Genomic DNA, 24,599 nt, shown 5'->3' with positions numbered 1-24,599 from the left:
ATAAAAAGGTCAAATTAAGAATGTCTTATGATGAGTTAAGCACAACTCCCCCGCCCCAAATAAAATCTCTTCTCAGTCATTTGAGATATAAAAATATTAAGTACAACTTAATTCTGCAACTACTGATTATTATATACTAATGATAATAATAAGAAGGAGAATATATATATATATATATATATATATATATATATATATATATATATATATATATATATATATATATATATATATATATATATATATATATATGTATATATATATATATATACATGTATATACATATATATACATATATAAGCAGAAGTACTATTGAAAACAACAACAACAACGACAATTATTATTATTGTTATTATTATTATATACATAATATATATTTATTATTATATATGAATAATATATCATATTAATAATTATATATTGTAATAATGATGAGGATGACAAGTAATTATTAAAAATAATAAAAATAACAACAACAATTTGGCTTATTAATTAATATTTTTCATTTAGTTACATTAGATAGTTAATTATTATTTTTGTTTGTTTTGAATCGTACTTTGTTGATTTGCACCGGATGTATTTATTGGGCCGGAAGTTTTTCTTCTCCTGTCCCCAAAGCGAGGAAGCTATGGCGGGGGACACCTCAACGGAGCTTCTTTTTCTCGATACATTTAAGCATCAAAGCGCTGAGGTAATTCTTACCTTTGCGTCTCAATTTCGTCCTTTGTATTTCCTTCAGAAAAGCACGCATGCAAAAGTCCTCTTTTAGGACTTTTTGTGGAACGGTGCTCAACTTTGAAGCTAACGATGCTAACTTGGCTAACATTAGCAGTTGTGTGATTTTGCACATCTACCGGTCACAGTGGCTGCTTTTAAGTCGCGATTTACAAAATACCTAATAAACTATTGTGTCAACACATTTATTATATTTAACATGAACAAACTAGTCTTTTATCTTCAAGTATTAGATTTTTTTTCGTCCATGTAGCCTGTAGTTTGTTTGCTGGCTACCTAACATGCTAATGCTACAGTACAATAAAGAGCTAATCGTGTTTAAATTAGATTATACTATAGATGTCTGCTTTTTGTGAGGCAGTGGTTGACTGCTGTCATGTGTTCTGCAGCTAACCAACGTGGATGTAGTGCGGTTTCCTTGCGGGGTTTTGGTCACAGAGGTTCGGGTGATTCCTCCAGGGATCAAAGCTCACAGTAACTTACCTGACAACAGAGCATTTGGGTAAGAGCTGCTGCTTCACAACAACCACCGGCCGAATAATTATTTGTTTTTTTTGTTTTACATGTATTTGGTCTAATCAGTACCTTGCAGAAGTGTCCCTCCAACGTTTTCCCTTTTTCAGTTTACAACCAAAAATGTCCATGCATTTCAATAGGGTTTTATGAGGCGGAAAACTAAACTCAGAAAAATAAAATAAAATGTGTCTTTCAAGTAAAAGTGTGTCATGCATTTGTTTTCAACCACTTCCCTTTAGCTGCCAATAATAGCTCACCTTTGTTTAATCCAGTAGTGCTATAAATGCCTCAGAGGTTTATTTTAGAACAGTAGTGAAAAAACAGGATCAGCACTCTGGCCAGTTTGGGGTTAAAGTTAAGCAGAGGTCAAATGGTCAAGTCAGGTTTTAAGAACTCCACATGTGAACCTCTACATGTGTTTTAAGTCTTCACTTCACTCCAATTAAATCATCTGCATTTTGAAACTTGAAATTGGCAGTACAGTGCGGTGGAGATTCTTTTTCCAATCAGAAACTGAGACGTTTGGTTAAAGTTGATAGAAATATAGATGAAGCTACATAAGATGTAATCCTGGAAGGAAATTCATTTGAGATTGTGAGAGCCTTGAAAATGATGCTCGTCTTTTAGCAGGGGGACCCTCAACATAAAGTCAGAGCTGCAACAGTACAGTTCAGATCAAAGCAGATTCACGTTAGAATGGTTCAGTCAAAGTCCAGGCATTGCAGAGAGGAACTGGTAAAACTTTCAGTCTCTGTATATGCAAAGTTGGATCAGACATGACACAAGATATGTATAGCATAAGGATATGAACATATCCAGATGTGTGAAATGAGAATCCTGAAGGTTCTAATGTAGCTTTCTGCTGTATTAAACTACAAAATGTAAAAAGGTTAAAGGGTTGTGAGTAGGCCGCCGGCCCACTGCAGATGTAGTTAAAATATTCCCTATGGAAAAGTCTGAAGATAATTGGCATGTTTGCGATGTGAATAAATGAGAATATATGAAAATATGAGTAGGTGATGATTTCTAGTAGGAATGTTGAGCTGTTTGTGATCTATTATAACCAAATGTAATGACTAAGTCCTTAAGAATGTGGGAACTTTAACAAATGGAGTTTGGCAGCTATTAATAAAACTGGTATGGATATACTGTATGTAGCTACTTGTTTTTCTTGATATTTTCAGAAAGTAATTTTGGAGGTTTTTGTATTTTGGCCAGTACCTTTGCCATAAATTGTACTCCATCATTTTTTAACTTTGATAAGTTAAATGTTAGTGTACATGATTTATTATGTCTGTAGCAATAAAAGCAGAAAAGCCATTAAGTCAAATGTCAAGATGGTTAAGGATCAGCAGAAGCTGTCAGGGCAATAAGTTTAGAGGTCCTAACTGTGTGGTTACTGTATTTGCAGGGAGACTTCACCTCACGCTTTTCAGTTGGAGCTGTTCTTCAACAATGTCACCAAACCCAACAGCCCCACCTTCCACAGGCTGGGCAGGTCAGGATTATTTCCACTCTCCCTTCTCTCGTTTTGTCATTTTAAACCGTCTTGTACTTATTTGCATTTCCCGATCGCTTAGATGGAACAGTCTGTCCCACCTGTAGAACCAGTCGCCGCAGCGTGTGGGACTGGTTTTCTTAGGTCTGTTGTGCACCCATCCTTAGTACCGTGTCTTTGTTTCCTGCGTTGGCTAACTGGTCTGTCCAGAAACCCAACCCCAGACACAATTATCTGAAAGTGACACAAAAATGTGAAGGTCTCATTGAAGCGAGCGGTGAAAAGGAATGTTTTTGTCTTTGAGTTTTATTCTGGCTGCGTAATAACCAAGGTGTGCACAGCAGCTCCGGAGCGTAAACATGCATGTAGAGTTGCCTTTTTGTAAATCTTACTGACACACACTTGCGTTATTATATGTCCTGGGGACGTCAGCAGGACAGGTTTGACTAATTTCTATGACTACTGTAGAAATATCGCTTCAGGATCTTAAGTAGATGCGACTGGGATGTTTTTAAGTAAACATTTCTTGGACTGTGACTCATACTTTCCATTATTATTATAATCACATACAAGATTTTATTTCTTGGAATGTAGTTGTGATCAGTTCATCCAAAAACTATCTCTTCTTTTCTTCACTTCTCAGGAAGTGTGTTAGGGGTCGTAATATGACAACCTTGAGTGAAATTACCATGGTTTTGTACTCTTTACACAAAAATATCAATAAAGTTAAAGCTCTTCAGCTCTGCTCTTTAAAGGTGCCATTTAAAAATATTTCTCTGCTCCAGTCTGTCTGATTTTATAACCCTCTGTAGCATTTACCTGAGCATATTGTATGAAGTCGGTATGTGTTTTTTTTTCCCCTTGTTGGCAGAGGTGTATTATCAATTAGGCAAATTAAAATGTGTTTCTGTGTTTTCTTTTTGTTATTTTGTTTTAATCATTCATGTTTCGGGTTTTTATCCACAGTTTGGAATATGATGAAAACAAGTCCATAGTCTTTAGGCCCAGCGGAAAGGTAACAGATCAGTTATGAACCACTTCATTTCTGATTGATTTGTGAATAATGATTTGACGCTGTGCATGCAGGTGAACACAGATGGGCTGGTGCTTCGCGGATGGTACACCAGCCTGACTTTGGCGGTCTACGGCACCGCTGAGCGTCCTCACGGACACGACCACGGTTCGCCTCCTCCACCGCCACCGCCTCCCCCGCAACAACCAACTGGACTCAAGCGGATTGTCAAACAAGGTGGAGCCACTAAGCCTCCAACTACTCTGATCTTTGCATCTGCTTCCTGAAAGAATTTATGTTTCTGTTCTCTTGTATGTTTTTGCATGCTAAATGTTTCTGTGTTTATGTTTTTGTTTTTAAAGAATGGGAAAAAGATGACCAGTATAACGGCAGCCCCCCCAGACCAGCACCCAAAGGCCCTCGCACTCCGCCTGGACCTCCACCCCCAGATGACGATGAGGAGGAGCAAGTCCCAATGGCAGGTTAGATCTGAGCTGCTGGATCAGTTTTATACATGTTGATTTAAAGTATACAAATAACAATGTGAAAAATACAAAGCTTTTGTTTGTATTTATCACATTAGTACAATAGCGCAATAATTATTGTATTAATACTCTTTTTATGGATGACCAGCGGCGCCATCTTCTGGATGGTGGCCAAACTACAACACAAATTTTAATTTAATAAGCCATTTATCAACTATTCACCGCACGTCGATTGATTATTTTATTTTTTTTTCATCTTTAGCTACAGCCAAACAATATTTTGTGCCGTCTGTTTTTCAGTGGGCGTGGTCAAAGATGAACCCAGCCAGGGCCGTGACGACTACCTAGAAGCCGTGTCGCCTGAGCGATCGCTGCCTGCCGACGAGCCTTTCTCCGACGCCGAACAAGAGGAGGAAGGGGAAGAGGAGGAGGAAGAGGAAGTGCAGGAGGACGAAGAAGCACGGACAGAGGGGAGCGTCCCAGAGGAGGAGGAAGACGAGGAGGAGGAGGATGAGGGTGAGGACGAGGAGGAGGAGATGGAGGAAGGTAGGGGAGTTCTTGCGTGGGAGTGGGATAATCCACCCTCCCAAATGGACACCCGGAACCCCGCTCTGCCAGTCTTTGGGCTCTGGGTCCGTTTTGTCGGACGCCGCTTCGGGGAAAGGTTCCGTTTGGGACTGAGCAACACCTAGAGTGTTTGCTCAGGCATGCTGCGTCCTTCTGCAACCGCTGGATGGAGCATCGAGCTCCTCCGGGAAGGCTTGTTGGTTGACCTTTAGATGTAGTCGCGTGGAAGTCTTCCTGATGCTTCCTCTCAGTCGGGGCTGCGCATGAGCTTCAGTCGCTTCACGCATGCTGCAACTAACCCTGCATGCTGGAGAGATGCTGCCATCAGAAAGTAGCTTCGTGAGTGAATGCAGCAGTGTTTGATAAAGGGGCCAAGCCGTTTTTGTTGACCTCACTCAAGTTTATAAAAACGTTTAATAGATTATTGCTGAACTTTTTGCCCGTCTTTTTGCCCAGGTGATGACGGCTATGAGCAGATTTCCAGTGATGAGGACGACTTGGACAACGGCAGCTTCAAGCTGCCCACCTTCGACATCGACTACACGCCCGAAGACCTCGCCTCTGTCCCTCCCGTCCAGTACGATCCATATGAACGAGAACTCAAACCACTCGTCTACTTCACGCCGCCTTACAAGACTCGCTTCGACACCCAGCTGGAGAAAACCAGCGTAGAGGAGCCCAGAGACGCTGGTGAGACAGAAGGAGCAGCTGGCGGAGAGGAGGCTGAGGCCGTCGCTCAGCTAAAGGAGCTACTGGCTGGTAGCGGTGAGGACAGAGACGCTCGATGGGTCACCGCTCTGGAGGAAGCTCCTGGACTCCTCAACAAGGGTTTAGCTTATCTAATTAAGCAAGGAGAAGCTGAGGAGCCTGTTCGCGTTTTAGTCCTGTGGACTCTCCAGGCTCTGAGCATGGAGATTGCGCTCACGCAGCCGATCGCACTGAACCTCAGACAATTAAAAGCCGGCGCAAAGCTGGCGTCCTGCCTGGCCGAGTGTCCGCTGGGCCTGACGGAGCTGCTGCGCGAAGGCGCCCTGAACGTGTTGCTGGAGCTGCTGCATGCTGACCACGTCTCCTCCACCCTCAAGCTCAGCTTCCTCAGAGCTCTGGACGCTCTCATCAGCGCCCCCGCAGGAGTCGAGGCGTTCCTGCAGGCTGGAAATTCAGGGAAGAGCGGCTATCAGGTTAGCATGGTCTTTAAAGTAGCTTCTCTGACTTTGTGAAACCATTTTTATTTGTTACTAATGAACACATGGATAAGTAGAAGCTTAAAATGCAGCATCTTTTTTACAAATTTCAAAGTCTAAAAATCCATCTATCTATACATGCTCTTTAGAAAGGTATCGAAGGGATCAAGGTGCTTGAAATCCTTGAAAATCCTTGAGTTTCTATTAAGTGTCTTTAAGATTTAGAAAGTGCTTGATTTCTGTTTAAAGTAATTAAAGTGCTTAATATTCAAACTGCACAGTTTTGTACTAAAGTGCAAGCTGACATTTGATTTAAAACCTACATTTTGAAAACCAAGTTTACAGATGAAACCAGATATTTTATGCACCTAATACAAGGGCGCATTTTTTTCTCACTTTCTGCTAAACTTTTCTTGTTTTGGGTTAGTTAGAATTAGCTAAATTAATAAAAAATTCCAGAACACTTTAAATATTTTTTATAGATTTTATTTTGTAACTTTCTTTCTACATTGTATTTTATTATTTAATTTGAGTAGGAATGTGATTTGCCTTAACATGATTTGAATCATTTCTTAATGACTCAATGACTTATTGATTTATGTTTAACATGTTGATATATGTTAAACATGTTATTGAAACTAAGAGATTCTTTTTTTGTTCAATTAGTTTTTTGTTCTCTGACCAGTAAGCTGCATAAGGTGTGTATGAGAGAAACATTTGAAACATTTAGTTTCATTTTAATTGGCTTGTCCCCACTGTAGACACATCACAAGACATTAATAACAGTAATAAATTATGTAATGATTGATTGGAGATGTCTTTTTTTTAGTTGCTTTGACTCCATATTGTGTTGCTGGAAAGGCTTAAAAACTCACCTTAAAATATTTGAAAACCGCTTGAATTTTACTGTGGGTAAAATGTACAAACCCTTTATTAGATATTGCTGATGTAAACTGACATGTTTTAAATGTCTGGAACAAAAAGTGTTTAGACATTAATGTTGATTTGCTTCTCAGCGTCTGGTGCAGCTGTTCCTGCGTGAGGAAACCGTCCGGGTGATAAATGCAGGCAACGCCATTTTACAGAAGAGCCACATGTATGAGGTGCTTGTCAGCCTCCGACATGCAGCCGCGGCGTGGAGCGAACCACAACAGGTGACTGCAGACACTCTGTCCATAGAGTTCAAACAGAGTTGAATCAATATTGAGAAGTCAATTATTAAAGAAGTTGTCAAATTTAGAGGGTGTAATATTTAGCAGCTGTTCATCTCTGTCAGGAAATTGATGCTGGGAATAATGCTGTTTATATCTTTTATGCTTTTTAAAATATTGAACTTATTTTAAAACAAAATCTTTCCATATATTTTGCTGTTTTTTTTTTTTTTTCTAAATCGCAGTTTTTGGCCCCAGCTTCAGTACTTTTAGATATTTTTTCCTTCACTGGAATTATCACCAGAAATGCTGTAGTACCCCTGGTCCACCGGTAGGTGGAGTCAAAGTTCATTATAACTACAGTAATGTTTCAAACAGAAAAAGATCAGCGTGCTAGGCTAAAGATTCACTTAAAATAGTTTCATCAGTTTTATTTAAGTGTTGGTTCTTTATTTAATCTTTTATTATCTTAAAAGTAGTCCATGATCAGATTTTTTTTTTTTACCTCTGACAAGCATGTTTTGGTTCAGAATTAAGCTTATATGCCAGTTTCTAGTAAATTTTGAACAATTTTAACATTTTTGCAATTAAGCTCAATTAGTTTTTGTTTTTTTTGTTCTCTTCAGCTTTAATCATTCACACAAAAAATGCAAAATCTCTAGGTTTTTTACTCTTTTCACTAATTATTTTTATGGTTCAGCTACACTACATGTAGACCTTGCCTTCTTTGGCTTAAAGAAGGGAAGGTGTTATTGTAGAGTCATGTTCAGAGAGACGTGTAGAGTGTAACGTTGCTAATCAGGTTAAATTTACCTCATAACCACAAATTCTGAACCTAAAACCTCACAGTTTGGTTAAAATTGATCGTACATTACTGACTCTGATCCTCAGGAGGAGATGGAGGATGCTGAGAGTCCCATGGAGGAGGAGCCATCACTGAGCTCCGCCCCCGTTAGCGAGGCCGAGCTCGAAAGGCTTGCTGGGGTTTTGGAAGAGCTTCATCACCTGCTGGAGACGGCGCCTCACTGCATGGTGCAGCCCCCTGGGAAAGCGTTCCCAACTACGGCCAGAATAACCGGACCGCCAGAGAGGGACAACCCTTACCCGACCCTGTACAGGTACAGACACCAGCTGCCAAGAACATCCCGGTGCTTCTAGGTCCTGGAAATAAGCTTTGGAAAGTGCTTGATTTCAGTCTAAAGTTCTTGAAAGTGCTTGATATTCAGACTGCACAGTTAGTTAATGAGGTGTGATCTAACATTTGTTTAAAAGCCTACATTTCTAAAATGCTGTTTACAGTTGAAACCGGCTGTATTATACACTGTATAAAAAGACACTGTCTGAAGTTGAATCACACTAAACTTTCCTTGTTTTAAGTCAGTTAGAATTGCAAAAATAATTTCTATTTGCGAAATGCCAGAAATATTAGCAAGAAAAAAAAAAAAATTTTTTTGTATTTTGTGTTTTAATTTTACCAGTATGGTAAGGTTAAAACAATTTGCTTGGATCGTTTCAATATGATGAATATTTATAATTCCTAGTGGCTCAATGACTTATTGATCTGTTTATTATATTTTATTTATTAAACGTTTTGTTTTTTATTACTATTTTGTGGTTGAAGCAGTCAGGTGTATAATGGTGTTTGTGTGAGAGATTTTTGAAATAACTGGATGTTATAAATATAATCTAGTTATATTTTAGTTTTGTGTTGTCGTTGCTGTAGAATGGACTGTTATTATTGATTGTTATGAATAAGAGTAACAAATTATATATATTATAATAATGATCTTGAGCTGCACAGTGGCGCAGTTGGTAGAGCTGTTGCCTTGCAGCAAGAAGGTCCTGGGTTTGATTCCCGGCCCGGGGTTTTTCTGCATGGAGTTTGCATGTTCTCCCTGTGCATGGTGGGTTCTCTCCGGGTTCTCCGGCTTCCTCCCTCAGTCCAAAAACATGACTGTCAGGTTAATTGGTCTCTCTAAATTTTCCCTAGGTGTGAGTGTGTGTGTGAATGGTTGTGTGTCCTGTATGTCTCTGTGTTGCCCTGCGACAGACTGGCGACCTGTCCAGGGTGAACCCCGCCTCTCACCCGGAACGTAGCTGGAGATTGGAACCAGCAACCCTCCTGACCCCATTAGGGAGCAGGGTGTAAAGAAATGGATGGATGGATTATAATGAACTTAAACATTTTTAATTCATTTGTATTGTTTTTATGTCCAAAATGCTGAAAACTTGAAAAGTGCTTTAATTTTACTGAGGGGAAATGTGCATAAATTCTGTGGTTAGGTTCAAGATGACTTTTGGATAATCTGTGATATTTATTTGCATCATCTTCAGGTACATGCACGCATGTCATTTCCTGGAGAGCACAATTGTGGTTCTGTCAGCGGCCGCTGCAGTCGGACATGTCGGGATCACTCAGGCCATCAAAGAGCTCCTCCGCTTCCTGTCGCTCACTCAGTCGGGTCTGCTCTACCTCCTGGCCCAGGCCGCGCCCACAAACCTCCTGCTGCGTCTGCTGGCGTCGGTGGCAGAGTCCGAGGGCGAGGAGAGCCCGCCAGCAGCAGGGGAGGGGGCCCTCACGGGGCCGGGCTTCGGCGAAGAAGGCTTTTGCGTGTGGCTGATGCAGGCTCTCCACGCTCTGCAGGGCGTGTCCGAACTCATGAGCCATGTGGCTGCAGGGGGGGATGGAGGGGAGGGCTTGGAGGAAGGGGACAACTCTGAGGTGCTGGGCACGCTCCATGCTCTGTACCTGATGACGTTCACGCAGACGGGCCGCAGCGCCGTGGCTCACGTTCTGAGCCTGGAGAGCAACCTGTCCTGCCTCGTCAGCCTGCTGCAGCACCACAGCAAGGAGGCACAGGGGTACGGCTGCGTTCGCTTCAGAGAGGCACCAATCAGGCGTCAGAATCCACCAGGTTGTCCTTGATTAGACTCTGATCAGTGATCCGCTGATTAGAGCTACAACTTCAGTAATCGATTAATCAATTATTCTGACGATTAACTAACAAATAATTAGCACATTCTGCAGATATTCCCATTTAGCCACTCAAGCAAATTTTCTACAATTTTTGTAGACAATATTGTAGAAATTGTGGGTAGATATTTGAAAAATTCAAACAAAAATGACCAAGTATCTTTTGTCTAATTTCTAGTGAAAATATCTTAGTTTTGCTTTACTTCAAGTTTGCTATCTTTTAGCTAGATAGAAAAGCTTGTTTTAAGTAAATAATTCCTTAACACTGATGAAAAAGTTCTTGTTCTGTTGGCAGATTATTTAACTTATAACAAGATATTTTTCCCACATTATATGTTAATTTTTCTGCCAATAGAACAAGTACTTTTTCATCAATTTTAAGGAATTGTTTACTTGAAACAAGTATATATATCTATATCTTACAGAAAAGTCACTTTTAACTTAGTTTGTCTTATTTCAAGTGAAATAAGATGTGTGCAGTCGAAACTGGACTCTTGAAAAGTTTTGGTTAGATCTATTCAACCAGAACTGTTCTGGTTGAATAGTTGACAAGTAAATTTTTTCAAAACTTTTAAGTGCTATATATATACATACATACATATATATATATATATATATATATATATATATATATATATATATATATATATATATAATTACTGCCCTGACTGTTGTTTTTTCAGTAAATTACCTTTTTTAAGTCTGTTTACAGTTAAGGATTATTTGATAACTAACTTAGTTGACAATTATTTCAGTCATCAATTAATCTCAGTTAATCCAATTAATCGTTTCATATCTACAGCTGATCAAATACTGCAATATCTGATTTTGTTAAGTATATTAAATCTTAAAACTCAGGTTTTGGTCTCGAACACATCAGCCAACATCATCCACTGTGATGCAACAAACAAATAAATAAAACAAAAGTTAAGACATAAATCAGGGTTATGTCGTAATACCTTAGCGTTATATTGGATTTGAAAATAAGATGTCAACAAAAAAAACCTGCAGCACCGTTTCTGCGTTTTGAGTTCTCAGAAAAGCCAAAATCAAAATGGGTCACAATTGAAATCCTCGGGTCAGGCCTTAAAGAAAACTACACATTGGTGTCAGCCTAATTGGTGCATCACTGCTTTACTTATAATTAGAATTGTTTCTTTGAGTCCTTTTAGGTTGAACTTTTCTTGTCCATTTTTCCTTTTAGCGAGGCCAAATCTCGTAAAGCGGTGACGTATAACTACGCTTGTATGTTGGTGTTAATGGTGGCGCAGACGTCTAATGAGCTGCGGATGATGGAGCAATATGCTGCTCCGCTGCTCACTGTAGCCAAGGCGGACGACACGAATGCCAAGCTGCAGGGTAAATATGTCACATATATACAGTAATCTACTGTGAAAGAAGGTTTTTAGTGTATGATTATGTGTGTTTTTATGTTCTGTAGAGCTCAGTAAATGGTTGGAGCCTCTGGAGAAACTTCGCTTTGAGATCAGCAGCATTCCGATTCTCATCAACTACATCAAGCAGGTAAAAGTTTCCACATCGGTGCAACTTTAACTGAAGATGTTTTTATTGTTTAAAGTTGTTTTGAAGGGGTTTTTTTAAATCTTGTACAAAAGTACATAGTTTCACTTCCAACATCTGAAAAATGTCTTGTTAAAAGTCAAATAATCTTCCAGTGGAACTAGTACTGCATTTAATCAACATTAAGGAATTGCTGACTTAAAACAAGCTCCAATATCTTGCTAGAAAGTTGTTTGAAAGTTTGTCTTGTTTCAAGTGTGCTGAGATATTTACATTAGAAACTTGACCAAAAATACTTGGTAAGATTTTGTGTTTTTGCAGTGAAAACATTCAAACAACACAGCTGTTTTCAGATTGCAATGTATTGAGTTGGGATTTTATGTGACTGAAAAATACTAAGTAGAGCATAATTATATATTATATAGACAGAGAAAGACATACTGTAATTATTTTTTTTTCTTTTCTTTTTTTGCAAATAAAATCTTAAAAGTCTGGCCACCATTTATATGCAGATGTCTTTTTTTCTGACACTCCCAAATAAAATCCAGTGCACCTAAAGAGAAAATCTGTTGCATAATAAATACATCGCTTATGTCAAACCTGAACAGTTTTTGTTGGTTCACCCTTTTATTTGCAATAATTGAGTGAAACAATTCAGAAACTGCGTATTGGTTAAAGAAGTGTGAATTCTCATAAATATCCTGTTTGTTTGATGTCAGAATGTGGAAAATGTGTTGAACGCCGAGGGAACTGGGCTGGTCACCGCTCTGAGAGTTCTCTATCACATCGCCTGTCCGCCTCCTGCTGTTGAAGGTGAAAAAAAAACAAAAAACTAGAAATGTTTTAATTATTGAAAGGAGTAAAGGTCGCATACAGGTTAATCTACCTTTATGTTTCGTTGGTGTCGTTTATCAGCGGCGTGAACTCACTTGTCTCCTCTGTTCTGCAGGTCAGCAGAGGGATCTGAAGTGGAACCTTGCAGGCGTCCAGCTGTTCTCCGGCGAGGGTCTGGACACGTGCGTGCGCATCCTCCAGAAGCTGTGCGGCGTGCTGCTGCAGCCGTGGCGCGTTCATGGGCACATGGGTCCGACGCCGCAGCGCTGCATGATCCTGAGCGTGTGCATCAGCACGCTCAGGCTGCTGCGCACCATGCTGACGGAGCTGCTCCGCGGCGGGGCCTTTCAGTTCAGAGATACGCGCGTGGCCAGCGTTCTGGTGACGCTCCACATGATGGTGTGCTCCATTCCGGCATCTGGGCGTCTGGACGGGGAGGAGACGAGAGTGCAGGCGCTCATCGTGGACGTGCTGCTCACCTTCACGCAGGGCGTCAGCGAAGAGGTGAACACAGGTTTCACATCAAGAAGTGAGAAGTTCCTGTCGGTCAGTTTGTTAAGACGAGCGTTCGTGTCTGCAGGTCACTCACACAGAGGAGACTCTGGCCAGTAACACCTGGTCTCTGATGCTCAAGGAAGTCTTGAATTCCCTTTTAAAAGCTCCTGAAGGTTTGTTCTCTGGCCTGACGCTGCTGTCCGAACTCCTGCCTCTTCCTCTGCCGATGCAGAGCACTCAGGTGACCCGCTGACCTCTTCGTCACCCGCTGCTTTCATCACACGCCTGCCAACATGCTGATGTTTACCTCCACAGGCGTTATCAGTCCAAGATGTTGCTATCGCCTTAAACACCCGGAAGCTGTGGAGCATGCACATCCGGGTCCAGTGGAAAGTTCTGTCGGAGGTGCTGAGGTGTGTGTGCTCCACCAGCTGCCCGCCTCTCCTGACCATGCTGAGGAGGGTCTGCGTCCAGCTGGCTGACCTGTCCTCGCCCACCGCGACGCTCGTCATGAAGACGGTGTTGGAGCTGCTGTCTGAGGAGCTGCAGCCGTGAGTGACGTTTATGTTTGGCTTGCGTTCATTTTAGAGGAACCCTGTTGTAGGTCAAGACAAAGTAAGATGTTTTTTCAAAAGTCTTCTCAGATTGTTATCTGAAAAGTGTGGCATGTATTTGTATTCAGCCTCAGTTGCTCGGAGGAACCTCGATGAAAATCCGGTGTTCCCTTCAGAAGTAGAAGTCGCCCCATTAGGGTTCATGAAATTCTTGAAAATACTTCAATTCCAATTAGATGTTTTCAAGGTTTTGAAAGCGGCTGATATTTAAGCTGCCCAGTTTTTATACGTTAAGCAATGTTATTGAAGTTGGAGGATTTGTTTTTTGTTAAATTAGAGTTTTGTTTGTAGGTGAGGAAATACTCCAAAACTCTTTCAGCTGTAAATGCAGCAAAAATGGATTCTACAAAGTTTTCAAGCCACACTTGAAAACTCAGATTTTTATTTGAAAAATCTTTTGAAAACATTGCATTGTTTTACTTTCACTTCCCAACTACGTTCTGTTTTGTGTTGATCTAGGACAGAAATGAAAAAGTTTTAAGACATTTTCAATGTATTGCTGGGCCTCCGGAGACATTTTTGATTTATACTGTAAACGTATGTCAATAACTGCGATTTACTACCTGAAGGGCCGAGGGGAAAAGTGTTTGCTGGGGGCAAGTCCTGCGTCTGCTGTCGCTGCTGGACGCTCTGGTGTCGCAGAGGGCCTGTAAGAGCTCCACCCTTCACCTGCTGTCCGGCTCTGTCTCTGGAGACGAGCAGGTGGCAGAGCTGTTTCCTCTGCTTCTGTCTCTGCTGGTGCCCCCAGCTGGTCACTCGCTGCAACAGCAACAGTGCAGTGTGTTAGTGGGGACAATACTGCAGTCGCTGTGTGACCAGGTAGGCGGAGCTCCTCTGGAAAGAAAACAGTTTTCTTTAAGTTAAACTCCCTTCAAATGTCCATCGCTTGTTTTTTATCAGGACATTTCTCTGGTGGTGGCGCCACCCGGTGAGGGCTGCGTGTCGGAGGCTGAGCAGCTGGCTAATGCACTTCCAGGCCGAGACATGATGTCTTCGGTGTGTAATTCCCTGTTAGAGGTTTTAGGGAATAAAGAGGCCAGCATCCCTCTGCTTCTCACCTGCATCAGGACATTGACTTTCCTCACAGAGCACGACTACGGAATCTACCACCTCAAAGTGTAAATGCCAAAGTTTTCCTCTGGTTTTTCCACGTTTAATCTATTCTTCAGGCTTTGGCATCGTCTTAGATTCATGTTCTCTCCTTTAATTTCCTTCAGCACCTTGAGGAAACATGCTCCGGAGGTGTGCTCGCTGCTGAAAAGGCTGGTGGTTTCCTTCAACAAGGACTCGACGGATCTGATTTCAGCTCTGCTTGACTTTCTGAGGCAAATCCTAAACACGGAAACAACGGTAAATTCAACTTGCATAACAACAGAATGAGACCAGCGATGAAAATGTAATCACTCTGGGCTGAATTTTCTAGAGCAGACATTAAATCACTCCAGTGAATCATCTGGTAACTGAATGTCGCGCACGGCAAAAACATGAAATCTTGCAAAGTATTTTTAGTCTAGTTGCAAATATCTTTGAACATAAAAAAAAGAAGTTACAAGTAAGTTTCCATTAAGATATAGGACCTTATTTTAGATTTTAAAAAACGTCTTAATAGTGATGATAAACTAATAGTTCCACTCTCAGATTAGAATAGAATATACTTTATTGATCCCCCAGGGGAAATTGCTTATTTGTTGAAATCTCCTCCATCTTCGGTAATAAATACAAAGTTTGTAAAATTAAAGATTAAGATTTAAGATTATTTCACTTATTCCCAATGTTATAAATGAGATAATATTTTAAATATCCAACACTAAACAGAGCAATAAACAATACAACAATACATAAAACAGAAATAAAAACCACTTTCACCCAAAACCATAAATCAAATCAATTTCGATGCCTCTGTGAACAGAATTTTGCGTATCAAATAATAATCAGAATGGAAATATTTTTAATTTATCATGCAGTTAATTGATTAATTGCCTAATTGTGTCAAACACTGTCGAGTGCATGTAATGCTACAAACAAGGCATCCTCTGTGTCTGCTGATGTTTTCAGGCTGTCGATGCTTTAGCTTAACTTTCCTATTTAAAAAATATTATTTTAGGAAGAAAAAAAAAAAACATCTTGAAATTCAGACATATTTGCAGTAATCAGCCTGAATTGTGAACTTTAATTTGTTTCCAGTGTGCAGAGGAAGGCCAGGGCTCCAGTGAGGAACCTGCCTGTGTTGCTCCACGCTTGCTGTCGAGCTCAGAGATGAAATCTCTGCTGCAGTTTGAAGACTCAGAGTCACACCCGCTAACGGCCTTAGAGAAGCTAATCACGGTACGCATGATGCGCCGCTGTGCAGGTGTGTCTTTGTAAAGCTTGGCGTGGACTTGATGTGCAAGTTTTGTTGCTTGTTTGTGTTCAGAAATTATGTAAAGAAGACGACTCACTGGAAACCATGATGGAGAACGTGGTTGTTCTGAAGCAGACGCTGGAGACGGCCACAGAAAGTCCTCCACCGTCGGAAACCGAACCCGTTCTGCCCGCACCCGAAACGCTGGCAACCCAGTTCAACCACAGGTCGGTCTCTTGAGCTGTGTTCATAAGCATGAAAAAAACGAACTCACAAAATGAGAAATAAGATGAAAATAATCTTATTTAGCAGTAACGATGCCGTGGCTTGATTTCTCCTGCAGGACAGTGTTTATTCTGTCAGAAGCTCTGGATGAGCAGCTCAAAGCTCTCTGGTTCTCTCCTTTCCAAACTGATGACATAGAAACAGATCTAGACATGGTGAGTTTGAAATTGGTTCAAGATTTGAAGGATAGATTTGAATCATTGGATGAAACGATTCAAATCTATTCAAATCTAACATGAGACCCGATGCTTTCCTCCTTATTCTGCTACATTTTGTTACATTCTTCTTTTTTCATTGATGAGAAACAATTAGGACTGCAACTAACAATTATTTTAGGAATTGATTATTCAAATAATCAGATTTTAAAAAATGGGCATATTTTACAGACTTTTCATTTAAGCCTGTTTTACACAATACTATAAATGTATAAATAAATAATTCGGTTCCTTTCTTAAATAAGAAAATAAACATTATATTTCCCTAAATGCATTAACAGCCTTCTTTTAATGAATTTTAGCTGGGTGAAGCTGAAACTATACCGCTTGACGGGTTTTCACTAAAACATGTTTACAGACAAAGGTGTTTGGGTTTTTTTTTTTATCTCAAATGCAAAATGTATAACTATTTTGTAAGGTTTTGGCTTAATTACTGTTGGGAATATGTTGTTTTTTCATCAATTGGCCTTTTTGAGTCTGTGTACTTAATGAGTAATGTATTACTGAATTGATGATTATTTCAATTATGGATTAATCACTATCATTCCGGTTAATAGCTTCAGCCATTGAAACAATTTTGCAAAAGTATTTAGGCAGCTGTTTTCTCTCAGGGACGTAATTATTAAAGAATCCAGCGTGTACAATATATTTTTTTACAGTTTTTCTTTTTACATAAACATGCCTCCCATCTGGTTTCACCAGTCTGCTTCTGAACCTTGCTTCAGGTGAAGGTGGATCTGGTGGGCTTGGCTCAGGAGTGCTGTCCAGAGCTGGACCTGAAGGCCGAGCTGGAGCGCTCCTTCCTCTCTGAGCCGTCCTCTCCCGGTCACACGAAGGTCTCCAAAGGTTTCCGACTGGGGAAGCACAAACACGAGACGTTCATCACATCCAGGTGCAGCACAGGCGGAGCCTCGGGTGTGGCTGATTCAATATCTCTACAGGAAGTCTTAAATCAATGCTTTCTGTGCTTCCCTCTGCAGCGGTAAATCCGACTACATCGAACCTGCTAAAAGAGCCCACATCCTGCCGGCGCCCCGCGGCCGTGGAGGTCGAGGAGGGTTTGGTCAGAACATCGCCCGGCCCCACGATATTTTCCGGCTGCGCAAACAGAACACTTCCCGCCCTCCCAGCATGCATGTGGACGACTTTGTGGCAGCAGAGTTTAAAGACATTGCTAACCCACTTGGGATTCTGCCTCCCAAACGTCTGCCAAAAAGCACTCCCAAGCCCCCCACCAGAGGGCTGTTTACCGGCAACAGAGGCAGAGCGGCCTTTCACAGCCAAACTCGCTTTTTCACCCCACCGCAGCCTAAAGGTGTTCTGCTATCAGGTGAAGGGTTTATCTGGTTTAACTCTGAAGGTTGTACTTCCTTAGCTGAAACAGTAGAGGGTAACGAACGCCCATTTCTGGTGCTGCAGGTAACTACGCTCGGCGAGAGGGAGGCCGGGGGTCGTCATGGAGCGGCCAGGTTCCTGCTGTGACCCACAGAGGAACCTACAGTGAACCCCGCGGAGGTCAGAGCAACTTCGCCCGAGGGCCTCTGCCTTCCCGACAGCTGCCTGCGAGTACGTTCACTGCAAAAACACATTCCTACACAAGCATCTCGGCTAATTAGAACATAATTAAGAAGTTATTTTACCAGTAAAAAGAATTTTTATTGTATAAATTGAAGAAATACTATACTTTTAATATAGATTTAGGAGACAGACGTTCTAAGTTTATGCTGCCTTCTGCTCTTTTTCTTTCATGATTTCGTTTAGTTGTTGCATGATCTATTTATTTATTTCATGAATGAAATAAAAAATAATTTTGTTTATTTATAAAAAGTTTTAATTCATTGTATTAATTATTCGAACAAAGTTAAAAAGTAATACATGCATTTCTTAATTTGGGAACCCACACCAATAGACTGATATGTTTGTGAAGTTATTCAATTAAGGGCTTATTAGATTAAAATTAGTTCCAATCGATTAATAGCGTACACCGAGACCTTTCAGTGTTGTAGTTTGACCGCCATCCAGACGAGGGCGCCGCTGGTCATCTTTGAACTTGATACAGGAATTAAAGATGGCAGCCATACTAAAATGGGGAAGATAAACGGTTCAAACTGTATTTATGCTTATGGTTCAAACGGTGTCCGCTTTGGGAGGCAAAATGTTTATTTTGAAACATAAACTCTGGAGAAGCTCCTTAAGTTCCACATTGCTAGCGCTCATTCACCACATTGCTCTAAGACCCATTTGTTTGTTTGTTTGTTTGTTTTTATGTTCTGCCCTACAGGTGCTTATCGGCTGGCCATTCGGGATCGAGCCCCGCGGGGCCGGGGAGGTACGGGACTGTCGTGGCTCGGTGCAGGGGGAGGCGCCGGCGCTGCAGGAGGAGGAGGGGGAGGAGGAGGAGGAGGAAGGGGGTCTCAAGGGAGCAAGTTCAGTGGTGGGGGAGGCAGTGGAGGTGGGAGGGGCAGACATGTGCGCTCTTTCACCAGGTAAATCCACCTGGGTAGTGACTTCAGCCTCGTGGGCTACAAATGGACCAATTAGGATTCATGCTTGCCGTCTCCATGGAAACGTCTTGGTTTTGGTGTGGCAATGACTTCGTTGATTTGTTTTTTGTTTTAGAATAAAGGTGGCAGTGACTGAGTGTGTGTTTTATTAAAAATAAAAACGGATAAACTGGCTGAGACTGAACAAAATTAAATGTTCAGAAGGACTTATCTAGAATTTCACCCAGTTCAAGCTTGTAACGTAAAAAACAAAGAGGTAAAAATGACTTAACACTGAAGGAGAATTAGAATTCAAAACTGAAAAGATTGTATTGAAATCCATCCTTGGAAAACAAAAATTGTGAACTGTTTCCTTTAAATTATTAAGTGACATTTTTAAAATCCTCATTTCTTAGTCAACAGAAATCTGGCAAAAACTGTTTCCATTCAATCTGCTTTGGCACAAAAACTGAAAAAACAATTGTGCGATTGCAGCTGACAGGAAGGAAGCTTCTGTATGCAAATGGCCAAATTTAACCATTAAACACTAAACATGAGAATACAAGGTTATCATGGACTGAAGAGAAATTATGAATTGATGGATAAACTGCTAGGGACAATAAAAGTGTCCCTAGCAGTTTACACAAGAAAAGTTGTATTCCTGATATTTCATAGATCTGGAAACATACAAACAGGTATGTGCTTTTCATTCAGCTTTATTTGACTAATTTCCTCTCAAAATGCTCGTAAAAGCATTGGCTACAAATTCAAATGTCTGTCTGGATGCTGGATTAACATGGATTAAGCTCAATCCCTTCCTGAGATGACTCATAGTACAATGGAATAAATACCAATGAACATTCCTAGGTAATTTATAAACCAAACCCAAAACAATGAATCATTCTCAGTATTATTCCATAAATTCAGAATTGTTTTCTCACAATAAATAACCATGATTTTCTATTTCATTCAAATATTATTGTGGTTTTACTCAAACTGAAAAGTACATCTGCTGTAATGTGATTAATTCCTCACAGTTGAACTTTTTTTTTAACTAAATCTTTACATTTTGACATGATTAATAATTTGTTTAACTTAAAGTAAACTGAATAAATTGTTCCAATATGGATGTTCCACTTCCGATCCCTGTTGGAATAGAGGCATTTAGACAAAGTAACAGCAATATGTCAAAAGTAATTAGTTTTGTTTTTTAACCAATAATTTATCAAAACTAGTGTTTGGTACAAAAACAGTGTAGTTCGATTTCTATATCATCACTGGAACTTGCAAATAAAAAAGATCAATTACAGATGGAGCCATCTTCAGTTCTAGTGGGTTCAGATGACTGTCACCTCGCGGCTCTTTTTCTTGATGCAGTCCAGGGTCAGACTCCGGGTGCTGCCCTTACGGGCTCCTTCCCCAAGCTGAGGTGAAGCAGGAGGGCCGGCAGCACAGGGAGCCTGAGCCGAGTGCAGAGACAGGCAGGAGGCGTGCAATGAGGCTTCCCTCTGCTGGTGTCGAGGTGGATCTGTGTGAGCTTCCCAGGTGGATGACTGCTGGTCTCCTGCATCCCTGGCTGCCTGCTCAGCGGGAGGCTGACTTCTGGTCGGCTGGATGTCTCTAAGGAGCTCCAGCAGCTCTCTCTTCTCCAGCTCTGCCTCTGCCAGTTCCTGCCTCCTCAGACGCTCTGCTCCCAGCAAAGCACACAAGTCGCACATCACACGGGACAACTGACCCTGCAGAAAAAAAATTTAAAAAATCATCCTATCAGACACATTTGTGACAGCTGTGAATAAATCTTCAAAAAGAACCATCTCAACCTGAAACCGAGAAATAAGAGAGAAATCTCTGTCTATGTACTTTAATTAATGTTAGGGATGCAAATAATTCATTAACAAACGATTACTATTCGATTAATGGCTTATTCAATTAAAATTAGTTCCAATCGATTAACCAATTACGTCCACCTAGAGACCTTCTTTTAGTGCTGTAGTTTTGGCCTCAATCAATTATTAGTTAATCGATAAGATCAATCAACTTTAGATTAGTCGGTAACTTGAATCCTTAACTCTTGTGTACTTCAGTATTTCACCTTGAGCTCCTCCACTTCACTCTTCAGCTGCGACTCTTTCTGCACCATGTGTCTCCTCTGGGAGTCCAGCCGAGACTCCATCTCTCGTCTCACCTCCTCCACCTTGCACAGCATCTCCGCCCTGCCAAAAACAAACAAACAAACAAAACCCAAAATGACAAGATCAGAAGGGATGTGTCAAAATGTGGAAAAGTTCTGGGGCGAGGACACAAACCTCATCATGTCCACCTCCAAGCGCAGCTCTGCCACACAGTTGTGCTGCGATTGATCGATGGAGTGGAGAGTGTGACCACAGCCGTTGGGACACTCTCTGCTGCGGAAGTTGCATTCGGACAGGTGGGCCTCCAGACCTCGCCTCTCCACCTGCACCGGACACCCTGAGAGGAGAACGCCACCGAAATCCCCAGTAAAAATCCCCAGTTGCATGAAGGCTTTGTAACATATCTGACGTTTTGCTGCATTTTAAGGGTTGAGTTTTGTTTGCAGACAAGAGTTGGAAGAAAGGCTTATAGTAGCAAGTGAACAAAAACGCAGAAAGTATGAAGCTGTTGGATTTTGATCCCTTTGTCAGTCTATCTCTGCTTTACTTATCATTTGTATTTATTGATCATTTTGTAATATCTACAAGAAAACCAAAAATGTGCTTTCTTTTTTATGTGATCGATTTCGATCTTAAGTGTACAGATTCATCATGGGCATTTATAACTTTATTTTGGATTTTTAATGGCCCATTTGAGCCAAATAAATGATCAACATGGGAATTTATCAAACTATCAACTTAACATCGACAAATTTTTGTTCCAAGTGGAAGTTGGGAATAAGTGACTGAAATTTTTAATAAAGCAAATAATTTAAAGCTCAAAACAAGATTTGTTAATTTGCTAAATTTAAATGAGAAGAAATAGAGCAACAAATATGTTTCATCTTTCAGAGATCCACTTAACACTAATTTGAAGAAAGATTTGTCAATTTCTGAGACATGGCGAGCATTGACAAAAAAAAAGCAAGCTAAAGATAGAAGAACTTCTAAAATCTTGTAACAAGATCAGGAGTAATACTTTACTGGATGTAGAAGAAAATAATTAATGCAAATTTCTCAGTTTCAACCACTTAAATAGTAAAATGCTTGCAATAAGCATCTATCCATCCATCCATTTTCTCCCGCTTTATCTGGGGTCGGTTTGCGGGGTTAGCAGCTTCAGAACAAGCATCTAGTTATTTTAAAATCTACAAACTCCACAGCAATCAGACAGCAACAGAAATAGCTGATGCAATTTTCCTAGCACTGCAAAAAAAAAAAAGAAGAAAAGTCACACTGCATGTTCACACTTTATCACTGTACCTACCACAACGGTAGCAAATATACTCTCCACCTGACAATGACATGTTCACAGTGACATCGTGGGTTAAAATGTACATATTTTATATGCATTACGGCTTATCAAACAAATATAGATCCCAGAAAAACTTTGTGTGTGGTCTCTGGGGGGTTCGGCGCCATGACAACAGATGAGCCACCTGTTGTTCAGCTTGTGGTTTCACGTTACCTTTGTTGCCTACACTTCCATGACGATAACCACTTAACTTTACAGTAGGTGATATACTTAGATTGAAATAATAAAAATAAATCCCCTAGGATATGGCTGGCCTCAGCTAAGAAGTGTTTTCTTACCTGTGTTGGAGCAGGCTATGAAGGCAAACTCGCACTCATCCTCATGTGAGTGGAGGCTCTCCAGGGAGCAGACCACCTCACACCCCTGCCCTGCGTTTACACAGCGGATCTGCAGCCGGTTCAGGTCGTTGCGCATGTACCTGCCATTAAAACAAGCAGAACCTCCCAGATATGCACGACACCTAAACAGTTTGAACTCAGTGAGAGATTTGGAGTGATGGGTGGGCTGCAGGGACCCACCTGTACAGTGGTCTGAGACTGCTCACATCCAGGGGCAGCCTGTCTTCAGGACAGGAGTGGTGATGGAGCAGCCAGCTGCTGATGCAGGCACTGCAGTAAGCGTGTTCACATGGTGCCTGGAGGGGGCGCTCTAGCACGTCTCGACACACGCAGCAGAGCAGACCCTCATTGACGTAGCCCACAAACCTCTCCAGATCGAAGCCCATTCTGTAGCTTCAGAGGTCACACAGGTTATGCACTGCAACAACAACAACAACAACAACAACAACAACAACAAAAACTGTTAAGAGAATCCACTCATGTTTCTTCTCTCGCAAAAACACTCTCCTACCTGAAAGATTAATCTTAACTTCATCCAACTCTTCCTTCTTCTTCCCTTCTTTGGTTTTTGACTTCACATGCACCTGCATAGGTAACCTTCCCTCTTCTCTTGTTGCTGCATGCTTTCCTCCTTTATCCCCTCTCTTCACTCCATCCAGATCCAGGTGAGGGTCTCCTCTCCAGCAAAGCCCTCCCCTGCCTTTTGAGCATGCGTCTCTGCGGGGAGGTATCCCTGACAACAGCCAGACAGCTGTTAGATGAGATCAGATGAGGCAGAATTACAGCAACAGAAAAACTAAGTCAAGAAGAGAGAAACGGATGCAGGTCATCTCACTTACTGCCTAAGAATTAAAGCAATGTTGGGACATAGCCATTAGAGATCATTGCCAGTTCTGTCTCTCTTTAATGACCTGCCGCGTCCCGAGGTTTCTCTCTTTCTGTCCGACTCTGGATGTGGGATTAACATGGATTACACTCTCTCTCTCCCTGATTGGATTAAAGAGCACACAACATCAGATGTCACAAAACACACCAGGACAGGGATCAGAGGTCATCCCCCCTCTTATAGGTTAGACTCAGCAGAGAAATAGTAAAAGAGCTACTGTGCAAAAATGTGAAATAAGCAGTTTCTTACTTAAGTCTATCTGAAATTTTGAAAAAACCTAGCTGTATTGACAAAATACAAAATGCACTAGCATAGCTTACAGTTTACAACTACAGAACTGGGCTAATGTGATGGTCCTTAAACAGAATGTTTAATTTTACAGTAAGAGGTTAATTTCCTTATAAACAACTGCATAATTATTATTCAAAATGTATAAATGCTCAATGCAGGATTTCACTAAATTCTGAGAAAATGAGCAAAAAAGGGAAACAAACCAAAAATCAGCAGTGGTGCTAGTTGTCCATTAAGCCTTTTGAATTAATGTGTCTAGGGATTTGGATGTGAATGTTATTCTAAATTAAACATTGGTCCCTCAGGCAATTAAAGTTCACAAATAACTACCAGTAATAAATGAATAAAAATGTGTGAAAATTCCTCTGTAAGTCACCAGTCCACAGATGCACACATACTCACATTAAGGCAGTTTAGAGAGACCAAAAAAACTTATACATTAAATGTCTTTGAGCAGCTGGAAAAAAATAAAGAATATCCACACATTCAAACTCCACAAAGCAAAGCACCAGCTGTGATTAAAGGACCATCTTGTTCTTAACAGCGATAACTACTAGAGCACTGGCAATCAGTGTATGTTTAATTTATATGTAAACACTTGCTATGTTGCCCACGGGAGTCTAATAAACAGTGGTGTGATGTAAACACGGAAAGAATCGAAAGCTGATATATCAATTTTAAATATATT

The 24,599-nt window shown here is 40.9% G+C and overlaps 2 protein-coding genes across 4 annotated transcripts; one reads left to right on the top strand and one right to left on the bottom strand.

The window, feature by feature from the left end:
- The first annotated feature begins 587 nt into the window (after nt 1-587).
- On the top strand, nt 588-19,067 carry virma (vir like m6A methyltransferase associated). Its single transcript, XM_044117312.1, has 27 exons — nt 588-691; nt 1,125-1,237; nt 2,663-2,749; nt 3,716-3,764; nt 3,836-3,998; nt 4,124-4,243; nt 4,547-4,762; nt 5,270-5,994; nt 7,014-7,151; nt 8,040-8,266; nt 9,483-10,010; nt 11,327-11,481; nt 11,564-11,646; nt 12,363-12,456; nt 12,593-12,981; nt 13,058-13,213; nt 13,288-13,523; nt 14,156-14,405; nt 14,487-14,704; nt 14,804-14,936; nt 15,771-15,911; nt 16,000-16,154; nt 16,271-16,367; nt 17,153-17,319; nt 17,408-17,757; nt 17,847-17,993; nt 18,709-19,067. The coding sequence occupies exons 1-27, from the start codon at nt 629-631 to the stop codon at nt 18,915-18,917; spliced, it is 5,409 nt and encodes a 1,802-aa protein (XP_043973247.1). The 5' UTR covers nt 588-628; the 3' UTR covers nt 18,918-19,067.
- A 531-nt stretch (nt 19,068-19,598) lies between these two features.
- rnf41l (ring finger protein 41, like) lies at nt 19,599-24,438 on the bottom strand. Of its 3 annotated transcripts, none has more exons than XM_044116605.1 (8): nt 24,314-24,438; nt 23,574-23,721; nt 23,246-23,485; nt 22,915-23,152; nt 22,675-22,814; nt 21,217-21,379; nt 21,003-21,123; nt 19,599-20,646 (listed from the first exon to the last, which is right to left on the bottom strand). In XM_044116605.1, exons 4-8 carry the CDS (start codon nt 23,118-23,120, stop codon nt 20,248-20,250), a joined length of 1,029 nt encoding a protein of 342 aa, XP_043972540.1. In that variant the 5' UTR covers nt 23,121-23,152; nt 23,246-23,485; nt 23,574-23,721; nt 24,314-24,438; the 3' UTR covers nt 19,599-20,247. The 3 variants fall into 3 exon arrangements, with proteins under 3 accessions (XP_043972540.1, XP_043972541.1, XP_043972543.1); XM_044116606.1 differs by having other exon boundaries at nt 22,915-23,127; XM_044116608.1 differs by having other exon boundaries at nt 23,246-23,467.
- Nucleotides 24,439-24,599: the final 161 nt, after the last annotated feature.

The sequence above is a fragment of the Gambusia affinis genome, linkage group LG05, assembly GCF_019740435.1.
Source record: "Gambusia affinis linkage group LG05, SWU_Gaff_1.0, whole genome shotgun sequence".
Classification (NCBI taxonomy): domain Eukaryota; kingdom Metazoa; phylum Chordata; class Actinopteri; order Cyprinodontiformes; family Poeciliidae; genus Gambusia; species Gambusia affinis.
This window is presented reverse-complemented; position numbering and strand designations above follow the sequence as displayed.

Excerpts from the sequence above, each read along its gene's own strand:
- virma (XM_044117312.1), top strand. The coding sequence starts at position 629 with ATGGCGGGGGACACCTCAACGGAGCTTCTTTTTCTCGATACATTTAAG. Across the intron at positions 7,152-8,039 it reads CGTGGAGCGAACCACAACAG|GAGGAGATGGAGGATGCTGA; the intron begins GTGACTGCAGAC and ends TCTGATCCTCAG. Across the intron at positions 17,758-17,846 it reads TAAAGGTGTTCTGCTATCAG|GTAACTACGCTCGGCGAGAG; the intron begins GTGAAGGGTTTA and ends CTGGTGCTGCAG.
- rnf41l (XM_044116605.1), bottom strand. The coding sequence starts at position 23,120 with ATGGGCTTCGATCTGGAGAGGTTTGTGGGCTACGTCAATGAGGGTCTG. Across the intron at positions 21,380-22,674 it reads CATAGCCTGCTCCAACACAG|GGTGTCCGGTGCAGGTGGAG; the intron begins GTAAGAAAACAC and ends TTCTCCTCTCAG. Across the intron at positions 20,647-21,002 it reads GTGAAGTGGAGGAGCTCAAG|GGTCAGTTGTCCCGTGTGAT; the intron begins GTGAAATACTGA and ends TTTTTTCTGCAG.